Source organism: Caretta caretta, chromosome 8 (assembly GCF_965140235.1).
Source record: "Caretta caretta isolate rCarCar2 chromosome 8, rCarCar1.hap1, whole genome shotgun sequence".
NCBI lineage: Eukaryota > Metazoa > Chordata > Testudines > Cheloniidae > Caretta > Caretta caretta.
Genome location: NC_134213.1, coordinates 73,174,890 through 73,200,437, shown reverse-complemented (window position 1 = coordinate 73,200,437; position 25,548 = coordinate 73,174,890). Strand labels below are relative to the sequence as shown.

The 25,548-nt window shown below is 43.0% G+C and overlaps 1 protein-coding gene across 6 annotated transcripts in view; it reads left to right on the top strand.

Annotated features, from left to right (window-relative positions):
- The first annotated feature begins 1,098 nt into the window (after positions 1–1,098).
- Positions 1,099–25,548, top strand: part of PTBP2 (polypyrimidine tract binding protein 2) — a 95,222-nt gene continuing 70,772 nt past the window's right edge. For 3 of the 6 annotated variants that reach the window (XM_048860498.2, XM_048860496.2, XM_048860495.2), the window contains exons 1-2: positions 1,100–1,308; positions 3,249–3,279. In XM_048860498.2, the coding sequence (XP_048716455.1) occupies positions 1,133–1,308; positions 3,249–3,279 (207 nt within the window). In that variant the 5' untranslated portion in view covers positions 1,100–1,132. Of the gene's footprint in view, positions 1,309–3,248; positions 3,280–25,548 lie in introns of all 6 variants that reach the window. The other 3 variants (XM_048860497.2, XM_048860500.2, XM_048860499.2) reach the window with 3 other exon arrangements.

Sequence of the window (25,548 nt, the reverse complement as noted above, 5' to 3'; positions counted from 1 at the left end):
TATTGCAAGACTCATGCTACAACAGAGAGAGTTTGCAACATTGTGAAACCAAACACGCTATTTAATGGCTGTGTAGTGTAAATATACCTATTTTAGATTTAGGCCCAAATCCTGCAATGTACAACATTGCAGGACTGTTGTGGCCTTGAGGAGTCCCAATGACTTCAGAAGGATCATTGACCAATAACGCTAATGACTCTCATGTATTGCATAATGTGCATTAATCCACCTGCATATTGTACAATACAGGATTTAGGCCTTAAATTATATGTTCATCTTAATACCAATTAAAGTATATTTGTTGTCAGCTTTGACATTGGTACAGGGAAGTACGAGCCATTGTGTGCAATCTTTAATTGCTTGGGGGGAGAGGGGAACATATTATAGCATGCTTGATGTTTTTGCTTTTTTGTTCATCATGTGTCTTAAGAGTGGTTGATATCTACGACTAACTGCACTAGCTGCAATAATTATTATGTTGTGTGCAATAATATGTCTACCTTTTCACTGCTCGTGTTTCAGGACATAAGCTAATGGTTATCAATTTAAAACAGGAAGAATTTCTTTCCTCTCCTTTGGAATACTGTTGCAAAATTAGGTGCATGATGAGATTGCCTTTGAAGTACCCTGCACTGGCGAATTGGAGAGGCAGGATACTACAGAAGATGGACTATTGATGGCAATTCCTCTCCAAAATTTTCCATTACAAGAGGAGAAAGACTTTAACTACTCTCTCTCCCGCCCCAGAAATGAAGGAGATGTGGCACTAAGTTTGGACAGTCTCTTCCTGCAACAAGTGATGCCTGGCACCAGGGCTGGAGCCTGCGGAATCCAATCCAAATCCCCATGCATCAGATCTGGCCAGTGTCTCTTCTCAGACTCAGCCTGGCAGCAGGGCTGAGAAGTCTCTCCCCAGCTACAGGAGCCAGACTTTGAGGGAAATCCAAAGAGGGGGCCTCCAGTCAGCAGAGCTGGGAGACAGATGTGAGGTGGGCCTTGTGGGCAGCAAGGCTGGGAAAACGCCCAGCATCTTTTGCCTGCTTTGCCCCGCCCCCCGAGGGGAGACGAGTTTGGCTCAGACAGGCAGGAGACGAGGGGTTGCTGCTACTGAGCATGCGCAGATCGCACGGGCATGCCCAGTGACAACGAGGGAGCCCAATCTGATGGGGAGCAGAGCCTGGCACTCGGCAACCTTCGGCGGTTTCCGTGGGGGCCCGGCCGCCATTTTCTCGTTGCCTCTCTCCTCTCGCTGCCCGCGCGGCTCCCTGCCCTGCTCGCCAGCGCTTTGTCTTGTTCGGCGATGGACGGGTGAGTAACTGGGCGGTGGGGGAGCGGGTGCCGCCGCCGCGCCTGCCGGTTTATTGTTGCCTTCCCGTCGGGGGCTGGGCGGAGCGGGGCTCGCTCCCCTGCCCGTGGGTGTCTGGGAGGAGCAGGGTTCCCAGCACACCCCACTGAATAATGGGGATGAGCTCCTGGATCCTCCCTGTGGGGCAGCTGGAGACCGACTGGGGCCCAGTGAGGATGGGGGCGGGAGGCGGGGGCGAGCCTCTGTATAACGCGGACTCAGATGCGTGGCTGGGGCGGGTCCGTTCCTGACTCACCCAGGGCTGTGTGAGCCGTTATTTGGCGCCCTGTTCATTCTGTGGCCCTGTAAATGGGGTGGGAGGGGGGTGTCCCCATTCCCCTCTCTCTTATCCCCTTCCCCTCGTTTGTGGGGTTAGGGGAAACGCTCTGAACAAGACCCCTGCTTTTTTTAGAGCTGGCCAGAGAGGAGGAGGAGGAGCAGCGGCAGGAGGAGGCAGATGTCAAGCTCTTTTGTTTTCAATAGCTGCTTAATAGGCCCCTGGCTTTTATTATTTAAGGTAGAAAGATGCCTTTGTGTATACTGGAGACAGGCAGCCAAAGCCCAAGTAGGGAATGGTTTGCAGGCGTCAACCATATGGGACAGCAAGGGCCTTCATTCGTGACAGGGAGCTTGGGTGGGTAGTTATACACAAGGCCCTCTTTTCATTGGGGCTGGGAACCGTGGCTGGTGTTTATAGCTACTGTCAGCATAAACACTTGTACTTGTGCTGCATTTTACTGCTCCCATTTAATTTGCCTCCCTCTTTTGAGACCAATAAAACAATCTCTTGTGTTTGTGTGATAAAAGTATAACCTATTGGTAGTTTGATTTTAAAGTCTTTTTATGATTGCTTATCAACATAATGGTGGTATTACAAACCCTGTCTAAAAAGTTAATCCTTTGTGCTACCCGCACATTGAAACCTATGGAAGTGGCATGCTGTACTTACCACATTTTGTTTTTAACATTTTATGATATTTGTGTTAATTCGGGTATCCTGGCTATATTCTCTTTTGGGTTGTTATAGTCTGCCTACCCAGGGCTAGATCCTGCAGATGGATCTAGGAGAGAGATCACTTGATCATTACCTGTTAGGTTCACTCCCTCTGGGGCACCTGGCATTGGCCACTGGGCTGGATGGCCCTTTGGTCGACCCAGTGTGGCCATTCATATGTTCTTATAAGAGCATGTCTGTGCTGTTGTTCCACATGGGTGTAGGGTGCCATTTGTAGGATCTAGCCTTCAATGTGCTCATCATTTTCAGTTCAGAAATAGTATTAATCACTTTCTGCCCTGAACTATTCTGTAAGGATCACTGTTAAAGAATGAACAAAAAGGTTCTCTTACGGACTACACCTGTCCTTAAATCCTCCTATTCTCACCCTATCCATTGTCCCACAAAGTTCAGAGACCCCCTCTTCAGACTTTCCGGCATTGGCCAAAATGGATATCTATCAGACTCTAGAAGGAGGAGGCTAGATGGATGTGTTTCCTCTCTGACTGTGGGACCTGTTTCCTCTCACTTCTTAAGTTCTGTGTCCAGACAGAGCTCCTTTGGGTAGTGTTCACTGACATCATGGACGCCTTTTGTAGCTGTGGGCACTCGCAGGGATTCTCTGTTCAGTGTGCCTTCTGGATATCTTCTATTCTGAACCTTTGAGCCCACTCTCATTCCTGTTCTGTTTTTTGTTGACCCCTCTCCTCTTTTGAGGGGGTGGTCTTTGCTATTTTAATAGGCAGAGCCACCAATGTTTTTAAATACTAAAGTTAATTAAAATATATTAAGAGTTGAGTTTTATGGGGAAATCATACTTATTTTGAGAGTCAATCTGTGGATTGAAAACTCGGGCATGTTTCTTACTGTTAAATCAGGTTTCTTGTTTTTTTTTTTTTTTTTTTACAGCATTGTCACTGATGTTGCAGTTGGCGTGAAGGTAGGATGTGAATCTAGCTGATGATAAACTGGCAACCTGTTAATATGACATATGTTAATTTGTGGAGTTGAAGTGCACTGCAAGATTTTAATAAGTGATTGTCAGCTGACATTTTGTCATCGAAATATGCTTTAATAAACAGAAAACTTTAAGTTGGAAACTGACTAGAAATGAGAGAATCTGTTATAATTATCAAGACCAGTCAAGTGGGTGGTAGATTAATATAGTGATATATACTTATTCTAAAGATTATTCCAACAGATGTATTCTCTCAGAAATAATGTTTGGGCAACATTCTGTTCTCATTGCTGCATGTTGACCTTAAAAGCTGATTTTTCCCCCTCTCCCTACCTGCAAACAACTGCAGATGAGGTCAACAAGAATTGGATAGCTGTAATGGGAGCAGAATATGGGAATGAAGTTTTGAGCTGCAGATCTGAGAGCAGAAGTTCGCTGGGGTTTTTTGTTTTTACCTCCAAACTCCGATTTCCTCACTGGTACACTTCTTGTAACTGAAGAACTTTCATATAGTTAATTTCAGTTATCCCTCTGATTCTTTCACTCTTGAAATGAATTTTGCATTCAGGAATCGGATCAATACTTCGTGGGAGCTGGATGCGACAACAATATAGTTAGCATGAAGGGAACAATGGCACAGGGCTAGCCTTGAACTCTACAGACAAATATGTTGCCACATGCACGATTTCTGAACAGATGAGAGTTTTCTAGTGTGTATATTGTTGAAGAGCATATTTGGAATTATGGAGTGAACACAGCAACATTCTTTCATTATGAAGTAGACTCTTGAAAGTAGCACTCCATAAAATAAAGTTTCAGCTGCACTAGAAACAACTGAACTGCACAAGTTCAGCACTTTAACCCCTTACAGTATCAGTCTCTTAGGAATGCCCTGAGTCATGAGTAATGAAATAATTCCTGTTTAATCATGTATTGTTTGAAAGGATCCTTTGTTTTACATCCTGGGTACTTAAAGGCAACACTTTCCTTCATTGTAAGACCATCACATTCTTAGAATTCTAAGTTGTTGTTCATGTTGATAAGTGTAGCTGTTGATGTGACATGTTCAGAGCAAATTGAGGCCACTTATCTGAAGTGTGTTTTAAAATAAATGTGAAATTCCCTGATATCCGTCTGCCTATGAAATGTAAACATTTCAGTGGGGCTATTTATTTTGTTTATCTGATTGCGGAAGATGTAGTGTCATGAGCTTAAGCAAGATTGGCAAACTACAATAGTCATAAAGGGAGGAGCCTTTAGAGAACAAGCCTCAAAAATTAGGTCAGAGATCTAGAGTAATTTATATACAGGGAAATAGTCATGGGCACCTGATAGTGTTAAAGAGGCGTGCACCTCTTCTTCTTTTCTTTAAGATAGACTTTGTGGTATGTGTTTTTAAAGGGAAAAAGCATCTATTTGCACAGACAGGGAAAGTACAGAATAAGAGCTAGTCTTCGAAGAAAGCAATTACAAGCCAGTAAGCCTAATTTAAGGCAGATTGGTTGAAACTGTAGAAAAGAACAGAAATATAGATGAACCTGATATGGTGGGCAAGAGTTAACATGCCTTTTATAAGGTGAAATCATGCCTCAACAATGTATTAGAATTCTTTGAGGGGGTCAACAAGCATGTGGACAAGGGTGAACCAGTGGGTATAGTGTACTTGGACTTTCAGAAAGTCTTTGACAAAGTCTCCCACCAAAGGCTCTTAAGCAAACTAAGCAGTCATTGGATAAGAGGGAAGGTCCTTTCATGGATCAGAAACTGGCTGAAAGATGGAAAACCAATAGGAATAATGGTCAGTTTTCAGAATGGAGAGAGGTAAATAGTGGTGTCCCTGAGAGATCTGTACTGGGACCAGTGCTGGTCAAGATATTTGTAAATGATCTGGCAAAAGGGGTAAACAGTGAGGTGGCAAAGTTTGCAGATGATATAAAATTACTTAAAATAGTTAAGTCGAAAGCAGATTGCGAAGAGTTACAAAGGGATCTCACAAAACTGGGAGATTGGGCAACAAAATGGCCAATGAAATTCAGTGTTAATAAATGCAAAGTAATACGTATTGGAAAACATAATCCCAACTAAACATACAAAATGATGCGGCCTAAATTTAGCTGTTACCACTCAAGAAAGAACTCTTGGAGTCATTGTGATTAGTTCTCTGAAAACATCAGCTTAATGTGCAACGGCAGTCAAAAAAGCTAACAACTTTAAGCACCATTATGAAAGGGATAGATAATAAATAAATATAATGCCACTATATAAATCCATGGTATGCCCACAGCTATTTTGTACAGTTCTGATCGCCCCATCTTGAAAAAGGTATCTTAGAAATGGAAAAGACAGAGAAGGACAACAAAAATGATTGGGGTATGGAACAGCTTTCATATGAGGAAAGATTAAAAAGAATGGCACTGTTAGATCTTAGTTGCCTCTTTTTTAAGACTATAAAATCATGAATGGTATAGAGAAAGTGAATAAGGAAGTTTTATTTACCCCTTCACAGAACACAAGAACCAGGGGTCACCCAATGAAATTGATAGGCAGCAGTTTTAAAACAAACAAAAGTAAGTAATTCTTCACACAACACACAGTCAGCCTTTGGAATTTGTTGCCAGGGGATGTTGTAAAGGCCAAAAGTATAACTGGCTTCAAAAAAGAATTAGATAAGTTCATAGAGGATAGACCCCTAACAGGCTATTTGCCGATATGGTCAGGGACGCAACCCCATTCTCTGGGTCTCCTTAAGCCTCTGACTGCCACAAACTGGATGACATGGGATGAATCACTCTATAATTGCCCTGTTCTATTCATTCCTTTTGAAGCAGGCATTCACCACTGTCAGAAGACAGGATACTGGGCTAGATAGACAATTGGTCTGATCCAATATGGCCATTCTTATGTTCTTATAAGTGAGCCAGACTAAAGCTATGTTTACACTACAAATTTATGTTGACTTGAGTTACATCAGCATACAGCTGCTGTAGTTAGCACATCGCTTGTGCACGTGCATACTTGACTCCTTGTGCTGGCAGTGCGTGTATTCACTAGGAGTACTTGTGTCAATGCAGAGTACAGTGCACAATGGGTAGGCAATCTCACTGTGCAACTCGACACTATCCAGCTCGCTAATTTTTGGGGAGTTTTGGCAATGCATGATGGGGCCAAAATGAGTCGCATGCGGTGACTGGGAGCATGGGTCAATGTCCCAGTTTGCAACTGTCTCCATCCCATAATTGTATCTGTATCCCATAATTTTCGTGTCTTTTTTTCAAAATCCCACAAACCCGCTTGTCCCTCCTTGTTGTCTGCCATCTTAGACAGAAGCATGAAGCCTGCACAATTCTGTACTATTGTCAGGAGCACTTAAAGCACAGGGTTCACGATCCTGTAGTATTTGCATAGCCGCAAGAAGACCTGAATGGCGGTGTGGGGGGCATAACGATTCCTTGAAGGACAGATTGTCATGGGACATAGCAAGAATCAATTGAATGTTGTTGGCGGTATGCATGGAACAGATGGAGATGGCGGAACACCACTTCTGGACCTGAGAAACAAGCACTGACTGACTGGTGGGATCGCATCGTAATGCAGGTTTGGGATGATGAGCAGTGGCTGCAGAACTTTTGGATATACAAGGCCATGTGCCTGGATCTGTGTAGGGAGCTTACCCCAGCCCTTCAGCACAGGACACCAAAATGAGACCTGCACTGACAGTGGAGAAGTGAGTGGTGCTCACAAGTGTGGAAACTTGGGACACCAGATTGTTACCTGTCTGAAATCAATTTGGAGTCAGGAAATCCCCCGCGGGGGCTGTTGTCATGCGAGTGTACAGAGCCTTGAAATGCCTCATGCTGTGCAGGATTGTGACTCTGCAATTTGCAGGACATACTGGATGGCTTTGCAGCTGTGGGGTTCTGAACTTTGGTGGAACAATAGATGGCATGCATATCCCTATTTTGGCACCAGACCATGTTGCCATTGAGTACATCAATAGAAAGGGCTACTTTTCTATGGTTATGCAAGCATAGGTGGATTAGTCGAGACGCTTCACCGACATCAGTGTTGGGTCCGGGAAGGTGCATGACACGTCTTTAAGAACGCAGGACTGTTCAGAAAGCTACAAGCATGGATTATTTTTCCTTTCTGACATATTGCCACTGGCAATATTGAAATGCCGCCCCTTGCTCCCCGGCTCATGAAGCCATAGACTGGTCACCTCGACAGCACCAAGAACGATTCAACTACTGGCTCAGCAGGTATTGTGACAGTTGACTGTGCATTTGGTCATTTGAAGGGTCGCTGGCTTTGCCTACTCACAAGATTGGACCTCAGGGAGAAAAATATCCCAATGTTTATAGCTGCCTGCTGCATAATATGTGTGAAGCAAAAGGGGAAAAGTTTCTGCCGGGATGGAGGGCAGAGGTGGAGTGGCTGTCTGCTGAATTTGAACAGGGCTATTAGAAGAGGTGAACACGGAGCTATACAGCTCAGGGAGGCTTTGAAAGGCAATTTTAACCGTGAGTGCAGTAATGTGTGGGGGTGTTGTATGCTCTATCTGGCCCCGCTCTTTTGTGGCCTGGTAGGAATTGTGTGGTGATTACTCTACATAGGAATGTAACATTGTCAGCTCACCTATTATTCTGGTTTGTGACTGATCCTCTGAGTTGTATGATACAGTGCAGTAACAGGTAATTGGTTGCTTTCTGAACTGCTGAGCACTCAGCAGCATATGTTGTGAATTAATAAAGATGAATTATGTTCCAAATAATAGAATTGTATTATGTAACAAAATCAGTGCAAAAGAACCCCTGCGATTTTAAAACACATACATTGAAAATTTTAATAAAACTTTCTAAATTAATAGAACAGAACTTTTGAAGAGAAAGAACATTGATGTCCATTTCAGCTACCCCATATATCTACCAGGGCTTTTGCAAGTCTGTGTATGTGAAGTTGTGTTGTCTTTAATGACTCCCATGGCGGAGTGGTAGGGAGAGTGCATTGATCTTTGATGCCATGTGGAATGTTGGTGGGGGAGGAAGAGAGGGGTATAGGGAGATCCCAATATTGAGTTTTCAATGGGCTGCAGGGGGAGGCGAACTCGGGGTTGTTGAACCCGCAGGTCCACCAGAGTCTGTAGGATCTGTGTTTGCTGCCTGAGAAGCCCTATTATATTCTGGTACATCTCCCTCTCCTTTTTCCTGCTGGGACTCCTGGGCCTTTCTCCTTTACCAGTCTTTCCTTCTCTAGACTATCTGCAGTGTTCATCCTCCAGGCCCTGTGCTCATGGTCCAATGCAGCGGGCTTGCAGGATTTCATTGAACATGTCATGGAATCATAGATCATAAGGTTAGAAAGGGCTCGCAAGGTCATCTAGTCTAATCTGCTGCCCAGATACAGGATTTGTTGAGTCGAAACTATCCAAGACAGGTGGCTATCCAACCTCCTTTTGAAAACCTCCAGTGAAGGAGCTTTCACAAGCTCCATTGGCAGTCTGTTCCATTGACCTACTGTTCTTACAGTTAGGAAGTTTTTCCTGAGATTTAATCTACATCTGCTGTGCTGTAATTTGAACCCATTGCCTCTTGTCCTAAGTTTTTCTCTTATCTTTTTTACAGCAGCCTTTCAAATATTTGAAGAATACTCTCATGTCCCCCTCCCCCCACCTCAGCCTCATCTTTTCCAAGCTAAACATACCCAGTTCCTTCAGCCTTTGCTCATATGGCTTGCTTTCCAGCCCTTTGATCATCTTTGATATATCTTTGTCATATGCCTCTGGATCTTCCCAGTTTCTCCATGTCCTTTCTATACATTGGTGACCAAAATTGGACACAGTACTCCAGCTGAGGCTTAACCAGTGCTGAATAGAATGGTACTATCACCTCCTGTGACTTGCGTACTATGCCTCTGGTAATGCAACCTAAAATTGCATTTGCTTCTTTTTGCAACAGCATCGTACTGTTGATTCATGTTGAGGTGGTGATCCACTACAGCTCCCAGATCCTGTTCAGCAGTGTTGCTGCCAACCCAGTTATCCCCCATTCTGTATTTGTGCATTTAGTTTTTCTTCCCGAAGTGTAGCACCTTACATTTGGCTTTGTTGAATTTAATGTTGTTGTTTATAGCCCAGTTCTCCAATTTATTAAGATCCCTTTGAATTTTAGCTCTATCCTCCAAAGTGTTTGCAACTCTCCTGCTCCCAGCTTTGTGTCGTCTGCAAATTTGATCAGTATGCCCTTTATTCCTACATCCAGGTCATTTAACCAGTTATGTTTCTGCTTAATGGTAGTTTCACTGAGTTTGCATTTTTCCAGCTTACTTACCAGAATGTTATGTGAAACTGTGTCAAAAGCCTTGCTAAAGTCCATGTATATTATGTCCACTGCATTCCTCCTCTCCACCAGACCAGTTACCCTGTCAAAGAAGGAAATCAAATTAGTTTGGCATGATTTGTTCTTAGTAAATTCATGTTGGCTGCTAGTGATTACCCCTTCATCTACCGGGTATCTACAAATTAAGAGAGCCCCGCAAATTACGTCTGTCTGCTTTGTATCTGTGGATATTGGCAGACCATTTTTGCGCATCACAGCTTGGATGCAGATACAAATTCTTTTATCTGCACAGGGCTCTCAGCACAGACTCACCCAAATGGAGCGGCTGTCACCCAGTCTGCAGGCTCCAGCTTGGCTCTCTGAATCATGCAGCAGCAGGCTGGGCATTCTGGGAGTTGTAGTCGCCAGCTTGCTTGGAAAGAGGAGGTAAACTACAACTCCCAGAAGGGAGTGAGCCGTGAGCCAAGTGCTATTTTGAAGCTGTGGTTGCTCTTTAAATGAGCAGGCGGCTATAGCTGCGTGCATTAGAGTATCCGCAACTGCGTGAGGGTCTCCGAGCCCTCTCCCCATGGGGAGGGCAGCACTACATAGAATTGTAGCCTCCCTGCCCACAGCAGGTACGGCAGGGGCGGAGCCTGTGGCAGGGCAGGAGGTCTCTGGGGAGAAGTGGTGCTGGGATGGGCGGTTGCGGGCTTGACACAGTCCTGTGTCATTGCTGCACAGTGACCTGTGGAGCTGTTTAGAGCCCTCAAGTCCCCAGCTATCCACGGACAATTTTGGCGGATCAGATGCAGATACACCTTTTTGTATCCATGCAGGGTTATACAAATTGAATGTTTTATACATTGCTCTAGTAGCTTCCCAGGTATTGAGGTCAGGCTGACTGACCCCAGCTCCTCCTTTCTCCCCCTTTTTAAAGATGGGCATTGTGTTAGCGCTTCTCCTGTCTTCCAGGACCTCTCCTGTCATCCATGAGTTTGCGAATTTTGTCAGTGGCTTCGAGATTTCTTCAACATCCTGAACTGAACCGCATCAGGCCCTGCTGACTTGTGTTCATTCAGATTAGTCAGAAGATCTGACGTATTGTTTACTTATCCTTATCTGCATCCCTTCCCCTTTATTGGCAATGATAACGTGACTGGACAATGAACAAAGTTATTGTGAGAAGACTGAAACAAAGTAGGCATTGAGCAGCTCCGCCTTCCTGTAATCTTCTGTTACCAGCTCACCACCTCCATTGAGCAGCAGGCCCACGCCATTCATGATCTTTCTTTTATTGTGTGACTTATCTGTAGATCTCCTTCTTGTTGTCTCTCTCATTTCTTTGCCTTGGCTTTTCTGATTTTGTTCCTGTATGTTCGCGCTATTCCCATGTATACTTCCTTGGTGACATGCCCCTCCTTCCGTTTCCTGTATGTATCCCTTTTGGTTTTTCCATAGCTAAAAGGTTCCTGGTGTGGCCATATTGGCCTCCTGTGGCTCTTCTTATCTTTCCTCTGCATAGGAATAGCTTGATATTGAGCCACTAATATCTTGTAGGAATTGTCAGCCCCTTTTGACTCCTTTTCTTCCTAATTGGTCTTTCCATGGCACCTTGGCTATCATTTCTCTGAGTTGGTTGAAATCTGCCTTTCTGAAATCCAGTTTTGCTGTTCTCATGTCCTCCTTTCCTTAGGATCTTGAATTCTATGAAATCCTGATCACTTCCTTCCAAATTCCTGACCACCTTCATGTTTGCAACTGATTCATCCCTGTTGGTCAACACCAGATCCAAAATGGATGATTTCCTCACTGTTTCTTTAACTTTTTCAAATCAGAAAGTTGTTCCCTATACATGCTAAAAACTTGCAGGACATACTGTGTTTTGCTGTAATCGTCTTCTAACAGATATCAGGAAAGTTAAAATCCCCCATTAATACTAGCTCATCTCAGCTGATTTTGTTACCTGCTTGTAGGATGCCTCGTCCACTTCCTTCGCTTGATTTGGTGGTCTATAATAAACCCCCACCATAACATCACTACTGTTCTTTTCCTTTTCTGTCCTCACCCAGAGACTCTCAGTAGGTCTGCAGCTCACTTCCTCTTGGACCTTAAAGCAAGTTTATGCATTCTTGACGTACAGTGCAACACCACCTCCATTTTTCCTATTCCTATCCTTCTGGGAAAAGCTATATCCCTCAGTGCTGGTACTCCAGTCATTGGAGTTGTCCCACCAAGTCTCTGTAATGCCAATTAAGTCCTAATTTTCTACATATACCATGACTTCCAGTTCATCCTGCTTATTCCCCATACTCCTTGTATTGGTATACAGACATTGAAGATATTTTGAAGGCTGTCCTGTTGCTTTTCTTCTTGCCTTTTTAATGCAGTTGTGGTTTCTAGTCCCTTCTCCAGAATTTAGCCCCTTCCCCTTGACTTCATTAATTGAGCTTAGATGTGAATTGTCCAGTTTTTTGTCATCAGACCTAGTTTCAAGCTCTCCTTACTGGGTTAGCCAGACAATGTCCAAAGATGCTCTTCTCAGTGTTTGGTAGATGGAGCTCATCCTAGTACAGTAATCCTCTTTCCTGGAACATCAGCTTACTGTCAAAGAAACGAAAACCTTCTCACCATTACCATGCATAGCCATGCATTTACATTCATGATTTGACGGTCCCTGCCCAGGCCTTTTCCTTCCGGAGGGAGGATGGATGAGAAACACCACTTGCATCCCAAACTCTTGTATCCTTCTTCCCAGAGTCATGTAGTGATCCACTCAAGGTCAGTCTTGGCAGTATTGTTGGTGCCCATGTGGATAAGTGGGAAGGGGTAGAGGTCTGAGGGCTTGATGAATCTCGGAAAACTCTGTCACATCCTGAATTCTAGTTCCAGGCAAGCAGCACACTTCTCAGGATTCCTGGTCTCAGACGACAGATAGATGACTCTCCCGCTTAGGAGGGAGTCCCTGTCCACCCCGACTCTTCTCCTCCTCTTGAGGTTGGTGGTCATGGAACTCCCGTCCCTATGACAATGCATCCCATGCCTTCTGGTCAATGCGGTCTCCTGGAGCCTTCCCTCAGATGACTCTTCCAAGGCATTCTCAACAATAGTACCTGTGCAGAGAGCCTAAAAGCAGTTGTTTTTCCTCTATATATGTTGGGGGTATACTGGCTCTCATTCTTCTACTGGAGGTCACACACTGGCAGTTTTCTTCCCTGTTCTTCAGTCTCCCCTGCACTGCTGTCGCCGATTCTTGGGCATACTGTGCTTGCAGTATCAAATCTTGACTTCTCTCCAGGAAGTCTTTATTTTCTCCGATGCAATGCAGGGTCGATACTTTGGTCTCTAGTCCTTTAACCTTTTCTTGCAGTATGGAGACCAGCTTGCACTTTGGGCAGAAGGAAATCGCTTCTATCCTCTGGGAGAAAGACATATAGGACACATCCTGTGCAGCTGATCTCTCATAGCCCATATTTTTTTTCCTTGTAATGTATCAAGAGCCTCTTCAGATGATGTATTTACCAGGGTGGATTTGATTTAAATCACTAGTCAGGAAGACTCTATTTAATCATGGATTGCTATATAAAAGTGCATTCTTGTTAGTTGTTATAACCTTACTACATATTCTTCACAATTCAGAGATAGATGTAGGTTTCATTTTTAGAAGGTACACACTATACATTTTTAAAGTGATTTATTTTGAAAAATTTTCAGATTCGTTTTACAGCGATATCAAAAAATGAATGATTGGTTATTTCAATTACTAAAGGTAATTGAAGCAGTTCACCTCCCAATGACTTCATAAATATTGATCTCCAGTTCAACAGGTTAATCATTAATATTTGGAGGATTTTCTTGCCATGCTGTATTGGGAAGAGAACATCACCAGACAGACATTTTAAATTGTTTTATTTAACTAAAACAACAAATATGTAACATTTTAACAAAACAAGCATATGAATTTTTGACCCTGGTATTGAGAATATTTGCAAGAAAATGATCTGGAGATAGTGCTTGTCCCATTCTTTTTTTTAATGCTTGTAATTTAACTCTGTCATTGGAAGGAACCGAGTGAGATCTTAAAGAGAGAAATATGCAAATTTCAACACTGTCAGCAATAAAACAGCTATTTCCCTGCATTTTGTTCAAGGCTACAGAAATAGGCTTCAGGGTACTCCGCATGTGTTCAACATTTCTATTAATCCCAATGTTGGGAACTTTGGCTGTGACTGTGAACAAAATAGTAAAAAAATAGATGGCACTAACTGTCCTCCGATAGGCCAGTTCTTGATATAGTATTCAAAACAGTCCACTACTGAGTTCCATCGCACATCTTGTGGGAGAGTTAGCTTGATTCCTCCCACTTTTTTCAGAACAGCTGCTGCAAAGTGGTTGTTACGAAAGTATTTTGCCATTTCAACAACATTAGCCTTTATTTCTGGAACACTGAAGTCTTTGGCTAGGAGGTGCATCAAATGAGCACTGCAACCATATGTTATTAGCTTGGGACTCTCTTCTAAATAATTTCTTCTCATCTTGGATACATCTGCAGCATTGTCTGTGACCAAGCTGCGTACTAGACAATTGAATTTTTTTTCACAGTTATAGCTTTTACTGCTACTTCTTGTAAGTATTTTGCTGTGTGTGCATTTCCTTATGTATTAATTGTTTCTGTAAGGAAGACATTCCCTTCTTCTGTCGTCACACAAGCACGTACAACAGGATCATTGTGGACATTGCTCCACCCATCAAGACTCAGGTTAACAGTTTTACTCTCTAGACCTTTTCCCTACTGCTCAATTTCTCTTTCATACACTTTATCCAGCAATTTGCCTGCAACATCTACTCTGTTGGGTGGATTGTATCCTGGTCTTAATGACTAAACCATGTTAACGAAGCGTGGGTTCTCAATCATGCGGAAAGGAGAGTTTGTTGCAGAAACAAACCAGGAGATTTTTTCATCAATTACCTCTTTTTGTAATCTGCTGGTTCTTATCACAAACTTATCTATGATTGTTTCTGGAGATGATGGAGGTGGTTTTTTTCTTTTTCTTTTTGCTACAGGTGATATACTGTGGCTATGTGAAATACATGATGTGACTGAAACACTATCATTGGCAGATAACTCTGAAACTATAGAAAATGATGGTGATCTTGAAGGTGGATAGTCTTCAGAATCCTGTATGTTGAGGATGGATTCTTGTAAACAAAATAAGTCAATGCAGTTACTTAATTATTATTACCATACTGCTCATTTACTATTACTCATTGCATTCACTGACACGCAGTACTACTTTAAAGGTGAAATTTTAAAAGGAAGTTCTGCCTATTTCAGCTATTTATTTTTTATCACCACTGCATCTAAAATGATAGTACCAGAGAGTAACAACTATATTTTTTGCTCAAACATGAGAATTCAAGAATAGTCCAGAAGGAAGACAAGCAGTCCTTAAGAAAGAAGTATGAAATAAAAAGTTTACCAACTTGAAGATCCTGCATGTTCAGATATGTTCCTTTCATCATCTTCAACGCAGCTTCCTCCTGAAAAGGAACACTTCTCGTGATGATGTTTCATTCGGGCAATCAGGCCTTGCATTTCTTTGTTGCACTGTTTGCATTTTGCACGCATGCCTGTCTTACCCACAGGTAGAGGAACTTCATTAAAATATTCCCAAACTGGGTCTCTTTTTACAGCCTTCTGCCATTATAGGTTTTCCCTTCTAGTGAGAGAATGTATGGTAGATCTCAAATCAATGAAGGGCTACACTCAGAAAGACCTCAAGACTTCTGGAATGTGCTGCTCAAACAGTTTCACTTTTGTTTCTACTGCCTGTCCCTCCCTTCTCACATTTATCTCCAGACTTCTTGTCCAGATCTATTCTGTCCCCAACAATCTTCTATTCATTGAACTTTTTGGAAGGTCGCACTTTCTTAGAGAGAGGTAAGGGAGTGACTCTATGTACACAAATTTGCAGAGGGACAATAGGGTTGAGGTCTGTTGTTTCTCACCTCTATATATTTATTTTAAAACGTTTTTGCTGTTAACAAGCATGTTATCTCTGGAAACACAAATCCACAGTTTGAGAACTGTAAAACTAAGCATCTCTGATGGTATCTTCTAGACTGAGCATTGAGTCCCATTGGGTAGATAGATTATTTAGGTTAATCTTTCTATACAGAAGCATCTGGAACCTCATAAAATTGGGTTCCTAATCCATGAACTGTTGGAACTCATTTACAAAACTTTTCTTAAAAACTACATGAATGTATTGTCTCATACTATAGAATTAGAATTTATAATCCCTATTCCATGGGGAGATACATTATAGCTCAAAGATATTTTAATTAAAACTCTTTTTAGATTGGATTTTTTTGATAAGATGCTTTTTGAGGAAAAAAACTATTTAAATACAAAAAAAATCAATTTTTTTTTAAAAACATTGATTTTTATCCACCCTGAACATAAGAATGGCCATACTCGGTCAGATCAAAGGGCCATCCAGCCCAGTATACTGTCTGCCGACAGTGGCCAATGCCAGGTGCCCCAGATGGAGTGAACCTAACAGGTAATGATCAAGTAATCACTCTCCTGCCATCCATCTCCACCTTCTGACAAACAGAGGCAAGGGACATCATTCCTTACCCATTCTTTCTCTTTTAAACCGTTATAGTCCTAGCCTTCACAATCTCCTCAGGCAAGGAGTTCCACAGGTTGACTGTGCTCTGTGTGGCGAACTTCCTTTTATTTGTTTTAAACATGCTACCCATTAATTTCATTTGGTGGCCCCTAGTTCTTATATTATGGGAACAAGGAAATAACTTTTCCTTATTCACTTTCTCCACACCACTCATGATTTTATATACCTCTATCGTATTCCCCCTTAGTCTCCTCTTTTCCAGGCTGAAAAGTCCTAATCTATTTAATCTGTCCTCATATGGGACCCGTTCCAAACCCCTAATCATTTTAGTTGCCCTTCTCTGAAACTTTTCTAATGCCAGTTTCTCTTTTTTGAGATGAGGAGACCACATCTGTACACAGTATTCAAGATGTGGGTGTACCATGGATTTATATAAGTGAAATAAGATATTCTCAGTCTTATTCTCTATCCCTTTTTTAATGATTCCTAACATCCCGTTTGCTTTTTTGACTGCCGCTGCACACTGCATGGACGTCTTCAGAGAACTATCCACGATAACTCCAAGATCTCTTTACCGATTAGTTGTAGCTAAATTAGCCCCCATCATATTGTATGTTTACTTGGGGTTATTTTTTCCAGTGTGCATTACTTTACATTTATCCACATTAAATTTCATTTGCCATTTTGCTGCCCAATCACTTAGTTTTGTGAGATCTTTTTGAAGTTCTTCACAGTCTGCTTTGGTCTTGATGATCTTGAGCAGTTTAGTATCGTCTACAAACTTTGCTACCTCAGTGTTTACCCCTTTCTCCAGATCATTTATGAATAAGGTGAATAGGATTGGTCCTAGGACTGATCCTGGTGGAACACCAGTAGTTACTGCTCTCCATTCTGAAAATTTACCATTTATTCCTACCATTTGTTCCCTGACTTTTAACCAGTTCTCAGTCCACGGAAGGATCTTCCCTCTTATCCCATGACAACTTAATTTATGTAATAGCCTTTGGTGATGGACCTTGTCAAAGGCTTTCTGGAAACCTAAGCACACTGTGTCCACTGGATCCCCCTTGTTCACATGTTTTGTTGACCCCCTCAAAGAACTTTAATAGATTAGTAAGACATGATCTCCCTTTACAGAAACCATGTTGACTTTTGCGCAACAATTTATATTCTTCTATGTGTCTGACAATTTTATTCTTTACTGTTGTTTCAACTAATTTGCCCGGTATTGACTCACTGGTCTGTAATTTCCAGGATCACCTCTAGAGCCCTTTTTAAACATTAGCTGTATTCCAGTCATTGGGTACAGAAGCTGATTTAAAGAATAGGTTACAAATCATAGTTAATAATTCTGCAGTTTCACATTTGAGTTCTTTCAGAACTCTTGGGTAAATGCCATCTGATCCGTGTGACTTGTTATTGTTAAGTTTCTCAATGAATTCCAAAACCACCTCTAATGACACTTCAATCTGTGACAATTCCTCAGATTTGTCATCTACAAAGGATGGCTCAGGTTTGGGAATCTCCCTCACATCCTCAGCCATGAAGACTGAAACAAAGAATTCATTTAGTTTCTCCGCAATGACTTAGTCGTTTTTAAGTGCTCCTTTTGTATCTCTATCATCCAGGGGCCCCACTGGTTGTTTAGCAGGCTTCCTGCTTCTGATGTACTTAAAAAACTTTTGAGTTTTTGGCTAGCTGTTCTTCAAACTCCTTTTTGGCTTTTCCAATTACATTTTTACACTTCATTTGGCAGTGTTTATGCTCCTTTCTATTTACCTCACTAGGATTTGACTTCTACTTTTTAAAAGATGCCTTTGTATCTCTCACTGCTTCTTTTACAGGTTGTTAAGCCACTGTGGCTCTTTTTTAGTTCTTTTACTGTGTTTTTGAATTTGGGTTATACATTTAAGTTGAGCCTCTATTATGGTGTCTTTGAAAAGTGCCCATGCAGCTTGCAGGGATTTCACTCTAGTCACTGTACCTTTTTAATTTCTGTTTAAATACCCTCCACATTTTTGCATAGTTCCCCTTTCTGAAATCAAATGCCACAGTGTTGGGCTGCTGAGGTGTTCTTCCCACCATAGGAATGTTAATTGTTATATTATGGTCCCTATTTCCAAGCAGTCCTGTTATAGTTACCTCTTGGACCAGATCCTGCACTCCACTGAGGACTAGGTCATGAATTGCCTCTCCTCTTGTGGGTTCCTGCACCAGCTGCTCCAAGAAGCAGTCATTTAAAGTATCAAGAAATTTTGTCTCTGCATTTCGTCCTGAGGTGACATGTACCCAGTCAATATGGGGATAATTGAAATCCCCCACTATTATTGAGTTCTTTATTTTGATAGCGTCTCTAATCTCCCTTATCATTTCATCGTCACTATCACTGTTCTGGTCAGGTGGTTGATTAATAAGAATATAACAGTAGGGATCTATTAGAGCATGGAATTACTATCCATAGAGATTCTATAGAGCATGTGGATTTATTTAAGATTTTTACTTAATTTGATTCTACATTTTTCTACTTCCTGGTATTTACTGTTCCCAGAAGCCTGAAAGGCAAAAAATCTGTGGGCTCTCTCCCTAAGTGAACTCACAGGCAAACTCCTGTTTGCTTCTCCTCACTAGGTTGGCAACTGGCTGCCTTTTTATAAGGCTGCTGGCTCAAAGCATGTTGCCTAGGCTTGAAGCCTCACCTGGTTCACACTTGAGTCAACTACTTAGGACTCACCAGGAACAAAGCTCTCCAAAGTCACACTTTTCGAACAAACAAGCATGCAGTCAAGCAGTCCCTACAGTTAGCACTAAGCAAACATAGTCAAACAAATGGTCACAGCAGACAGACACTCAAATACTCACCCCACCAGCTGACAACACAGCCCCACTAATGCAGTATCTATCTCAAGAGCACTGACCATAGTTCCTCTTGGATGGTTCCCAGGCAATTTTCCTGCTTGCTGTTCATCCTGAGTCCTCTTCTCTCTTCTGCTTATCTGGCTCAGGCGCTCCATGGGTGTGGACGAGACTACTCTGAAGGGCACAGCTGCAGATAAAACACTTGGTTGTACCATTGTCTGTGTAGTCACGATGGAAAGCAAAATTTAAGATGCAGAACTCACTCCCTTTGCTCTCCTAAAGTTTTAGGCACTATATTCTCAGTTCTGCTTGGGATTGTTTGTGCACCATGCCAGTCACAGCACCAGTTGTAGTGAGTAGGCTCCGCCCCCTGTGCCCTCGCTGGAGTTTGGGGAAATGAGGAAGGAATTATTCGGTTACATGAATCTAGAGGTATAGTGTAATGACACTGAATACTGGTACTGTTTTCCACAGGCCGTGGTGGCTTTAGCTCAGGAGTGGGAAAATATTTTGGCCTGAGGGCCACATCTGTGTATGGAAATTGTATGGTGGGCCATGAATGCTCACGAAATTGGGGTTGGGGTGCAGGAGGGGGTGAGGACCCTGGCTGGGGGTGCAGACTTTGGGGTAGGGCTGGGGATGAGGGGGTTGGAGGTGCAGGAGGGGGATCAGGGTTGGGACTGAGGGGTTCGGAGGGTGGGAGAGGGACCAGGGCAGGGGGTTGGGGCCCGGGAGGAGGTCAAGGGTACAGGCTCTGGGCGACGCTTACCTCAAGCAGCTCCTGGAAGCAGCGACATGTCCTCCTTCTGGCTCCTATGCGGAGGTGTTGGCAGGCGGCTCTGCGTGCTGCCCCATCCGCAGACACCGCCCCTGCAGCTACCACTGGCTGTGGTTCCAGCCATTGGGAGCTGCGGGCGTGGCACTTGGGGTGGGGGCAGCATGCAGAGCCCCCTGGCTGTCCCTACACATAGGAGCCGTAGGGAGGACACATTGCTGCTTCCGGGAACTGCACAGAGCAAGACGCAGACCCCGCTCCCCGGCGGGTGCTCGAGGGCCGAATTAAAACAGCTGATGGGCCATAGTTTACACACCTCTGTTTTAGCTGATATCTCACTCCTGAGGGTAGCGCAATCAAATATTTTAATTTTATCTCCTTGAAGAAATTATGATGTCTATATACATTGTATATTTATATATAACCTATGCATCTAATTCTACAAGTGTAAGTTTTAAAAATGGATACGTCAGAAATTTCTATTTCACCTGGCTTCTTTATAACCAACATTCATATAGCTTAACTATTATATATTTCATACCTGAGAAAGTACTGCTATTCTTCTCATTACAAATTTTCCATTTCTCTGAACTGTATATATTTGATTAGCCAAGATTTTAAAAATGCAGCCTGCCCAAAACCATGGATTAAGGTATTGTCTTCTGGACACAAATGATGACTTTTACCTAGCTGAACAGTAGTGAGTGTTGGGTGAGAGAGTTAGGGCCCTGATTGAACTAATTAAAGGAAAGACTGACAACCTCTGTGCTCTTTAGGAGAACGAAAGTCTTGGGGAAAACATCAAGCTGGAGTGGAGGGAAATGAGCCCATCGTTGAGTCTCTACTTGTAGATGATGATGGGAATCCTCAGTGTGAGTGGATACATCTTCTGGGGGAGGAAACCCCAGTTATTAGGAAGAGATAGTAGTAGTGGGAGATTTGATTATTAGAAATATAGATAGTTGGGTTTATGATGATTGGGAGTCTGCAAGGTGAATTGTCTGCAGAGTGTGAAGGTTGTGGACCTTTTGAGCCAATTTAGATGTAGTTGCGTGAAGTGATGGGGAGGAACTGGTGGTCGTGGTACATGTAAGTACCAGTGACACAGGAAAAGGTAGGAAAGAGGTCCCGAAAGCTAAATTTGGGCTGCTAGGAAAGAGATTAAAGTACAAGACCTCCATGGTGGCATTTTCTGAGATGCTTCCAGCTCCGTGTGCAAGGTCAGTTAGGCAGCCAGAACTGTGGGATCTCAGTGTGTGGATGAGATGTTGGTGTTTGAAGGAGGGATTTAGGTTTATTAGGAACTGGAGACCTTTTGCTAAAGGAGGAGCCTATCCTGGAAGGATGGGCTCCACCTAAACCAAAAGGGAACCAGATTGCTGGCAAGTAAAATTAAAAAGGTCGTAGAGGAGTTTAGAAACTAAGAGCTGGGTGAAAGCTGACAGGTGTGGAGAAGCACATAGTTCAGAAAGAGACATCCCATAGATGGAGTATTTATTAAAGGGGATACCCTATGTCTTAGTAAGGAGTAGGGGATAGAAGCTGATAAAGTACGGGTAGGAACTGAAGGGAAACGGTCAAATGAAAAAGAGTTCCCTTCAGTTACATCACATGAAGGCAGACAACTAAAAACTAAAAAACTTAGCTGAAAACTTAGACAGATAGAAAAATACTTAACTAGAAATCTAAAAACTTAGATGTGTGAACTTGAGTGCCTGGTGTTAAATGAAGATATTGGTATCATAGGAATCACAGAAACTTCGTGAAATGATGATAAACAATGGCACAGGGTAATACCAGGGTACAGAATATATAGGAATGACAGTAGGTCGCACTGGGGGGAGGAGGCGAGAGGAGAGGTGGCACTGTATATGAAAGAAAGCATAGAATCAAATAAAGTAAAAGTTTCATTAATTCAAGATAGTACCATAGAATCTATATGGGTAGAATTTCCATTCTTGAATAACTACAGTATAGCAATAGGAATACCGCTTGATCGTGATGGTGATTGTGAAATGGTCAGGGAGATTAGCAGTTACAAAAACAGAAAACCCAATAATAATGGAGGAGTTCAACTATCCTCATACTGACTGGGTAAATGTCACCTCAGGATGGAATGCAGAGAAATTGCTAGTCCCCATTAATGACTGCTTCCTGGGGCAGCTACTTCTGGAACCCACAAGGAGAGAGGCAGTTTGCGATTTAGTCTTAAGCGGAGCACAGGATCTGGTCCAACTGGTCAAGATAGCCAAACTGCTCAGTAGTAGCTACCATAATATAATTAAATTTCTCATCCTTGTAGGGGGAAAATACCAGCGAAACCCACCACAGTAGCATTTTAAGTTCAAAAAGGGGGACTACACAAAAATGAGAAAGCTAGTTAAATTGAAATTAAAAGGAACAGTTGTGAGTGAAATGCTTGCATGGAAACTATTTAAAACACCATAGCAGAGACCCAGACAAAATGTATATCCCAAATTAAAAAAATAAAATAATAAAAAAAAATACAGTAAGAGGACCATGGTTAAACAACAAAGAAGCAGTTAGATGGAAAAAGACATACTTTAAAATTTCCTATTGAGGAAAACACAAACTATGGCAAGTCAAGTGTAAATGTAGAATGAGGCAGGACAAAAAAAGAATTTGAAGAGCAATTAGCAAAAAACACAAACTAACAGCATACATTTTTTTTTTTAAAGTACATCAGAAGCAGGAAGCCTGTCAAACATATCAGTGGGGCAACTGGATGATTGAGGTGCTAACGGTGCACTCAAGCAAGACCAGGCCATCACAGAGAAGCTGAATGAATTTTTTGCATCCGTCTTCATTGCAGAGGATGTAAGGGAGATTCCCACACCTGAGTCATTCTTTTTAGGTAGCATATCTGAGGAACTGTCCCAGATTGAGGTTGTCAGTAGAGGAGATTTTGGAACAAATTGCTAAATTGAGCAGTAATAAGTTACCAGGACTAGATAGTACTCACCCAAGAGTTCTGAAGGAGCTCAGTTCTGCAATTTCATATCTAACAGCTGTGGTATATAACCTGTCGCTTAAATCAGCACATTCAAACTGATATTCTGTCTCAGGCGTGATCAGCAGTACATTTCTCCCTAGTCTCACTGCCTCGGCCAAGGTATTACTATTTAGTTACAGCTGGCACAGAATGTGGCTTCCCACGTTTAAGCTGGCAATGGCTGAAGGGAATGTATTACCCCAGAGAATCGATCAGGATGGCTACATATTTGTATCTGGATGCTTAAAGTTGTGGGGCTCTGGCTATCTGAGAAACTGCTTCAGCCTTCTTTCTCTCATGGTAGTTGACTCAGAAGTGTTCAAGCTCATAGTCAGTAGGTGTAAGTGTGGTGGCATGTATTCTTGGCAGCTGTTTAGTTCTTGACTCTGCAACTCTTCTTTCTGGTCTGATAGAGCCCAGGTTGAGTGATCTTCGGGGTACAGTGCAAGACGCATCTCCTTCCTCAGGCATATGTATATATACATATTTAAATATGCACATTGTGGTTTAAGTTTCCAAGACCTAAGTGTGATTCAGATACATCTAATTTTAATGAAAGATGTATCTAAATCTAGATTGCTCTGAAAATCTCATTTTATACTCTGTTATACAGATATAGGTGGCTTTTTAACATGTGATTGGTTATAACCAAAGGAGGTATATTCTCTTCTGCAGTGAGTTGAAATGGAGAATATGTGAGAGAAGGAGAGAGGATGGTAGGAGGGAGATGTAAAGGATCTGTGGTCTGCTGGGGTGCGAAGCAGTGTTCCCTCTAATTTTTCCCACCCATGTGCGGAATGAATTTTGTTATGTGCACCAATATGGAGGTGATGTGTCACACATCACCTTCACATCGAAGCACATAACAAAATTCATGTGGTGGGGGTGAGGCCAAGGAATTCGGAGTGTGGGAGGGGGCTCAGGGCTGGGGCAGAGGGTTGGGGTGCAGGCTCTGGGGATGAGGGTTGAGGTGTGAGGGCTCCAGCTGGAGGTGTGGGCTCTAGGGTAAGGCCAGGGATGAGGGGCTCAGGGCTAGGGCAGAGGATTGGGGTACAGGGGATGAGGGCTCTGGGGTGGGGCCAGGGATGAGGGGGGGAAGGATAGCTCAGTGGTTTGAGCTTCAGCCTGGGTTGTGAGTTCAATCCTTGAGGGGGCCATTTACGGATATGGGGCAAAAATTGGGGATTGGTCCTGCTTTGAGCAGGGGGTTGGACTAGATGACCTCCTGAGGTCCCTTCCAACCCTGATATCCTGTGATTCTATGAGGGATTTGAGGTGCAGGAGGGTGCTCACGGGCTTTGGTGGGGAGAGAGGACCCCCACAAGTTTCTCTCTTCGCAGCAGCAGCACCTGGGCTGGTGGGGAGGCACCTCTCCCCACCACGGCAGCTCTGGGGTTGGAGCTGCAGGATAGGCGCCCATCCCGTGGCCCCAGCAGGTCTGGGCCAGGGGAGGGCCACCCTGGCTGGAGCCTGGCCGCTTTGACTGTGCCGCCCCGCCGCAGCAGGTCTGGGCTGCCCAGCCGTGGTTGGGTCCGGGTCACTCCGGCCGTGCTTGAGGCTGGCCCAAGCCGCACCTCAGCATAGTTTGGAACGGAGGAGGGGCGTCTTGTGCCCCAGCTGCACCAGTTTGGGGGCTGGGGAAGGGGCACCCCTTCACTGACCGCAGCAGGTCCCCAGGCGGATTCCTTGAGCCCCCGCGCGGTGCTAAATAGGCTGCTACGTAGCGGCGCAGCTTACAGGAAATTTTGGTGAGAAGTGAGGAAGAGGGAGAGGATTTATAGGACAAATGACGACAGGTATTCGTGTAATGTCCAATTAGTTACAGAAAGACAAGTGAATTTAAAAACAAATTACAGCAATGAATTACCAATTGTTGGTGGAATACAGAGTTGTTGGGCTGGTCTATGCACAGTTTTTGTCCTGATTTAACTAAATGGTATTTAAATCAGTAAAAACTGTGTTAGACAAGTCTTTTGTCTATATGGTGATGTGGCAGAGATGAAAGTAGGGATTGTTGTAGCATACCTGTGAACCTGCATGGAATTTCTTTTGGACTGTAGGTAGGACAAGAATGTGTACAGATGTAACGCATACTCCAGGGGCCCTGGCCTTGGGAAGTCAAGTAATAGTATGTTGCTCTCCGAAGTGAGTTGGCTTCTGTTAGTTATTTTTGGAGCAGATTGGGGATATTGCTATTTGAGGTCAGTGTGTAAGGTAAGATGTCTATTCATAAATGCATTTCCTCTTCACTACATAAGCATAAACAAAATATATGCATGCTGTATTTCACTAAAAAATTATCATATGACAACAGAATATTAATGAAATTCATATCTATCGCTCATGCAAATTGAAATATGTAAATGAGCGATTATTTTTCTGTGCCCTCTCCTTCCCCCCAATATACTAACTCAAACTCTTAGTATTTTCATCTCTGGAGGCAATGTTTTTTTTGTTTTTTTTTAATGCCTGAAGACACTTTATAGTTGGATTGGCAAGAAACTTACCCTGAAGAAGGATGACTCTAGCTACTGGAATGGCAGTCACTGGTTATTCTGAACCCTTTTTTTTCAATGCTGCTGCTACTCCATCATACTACTAGTTTTCAGTTGCCTGTAGATGCTGTTAGAAGCTAAGGGTACACCTACACTTCAA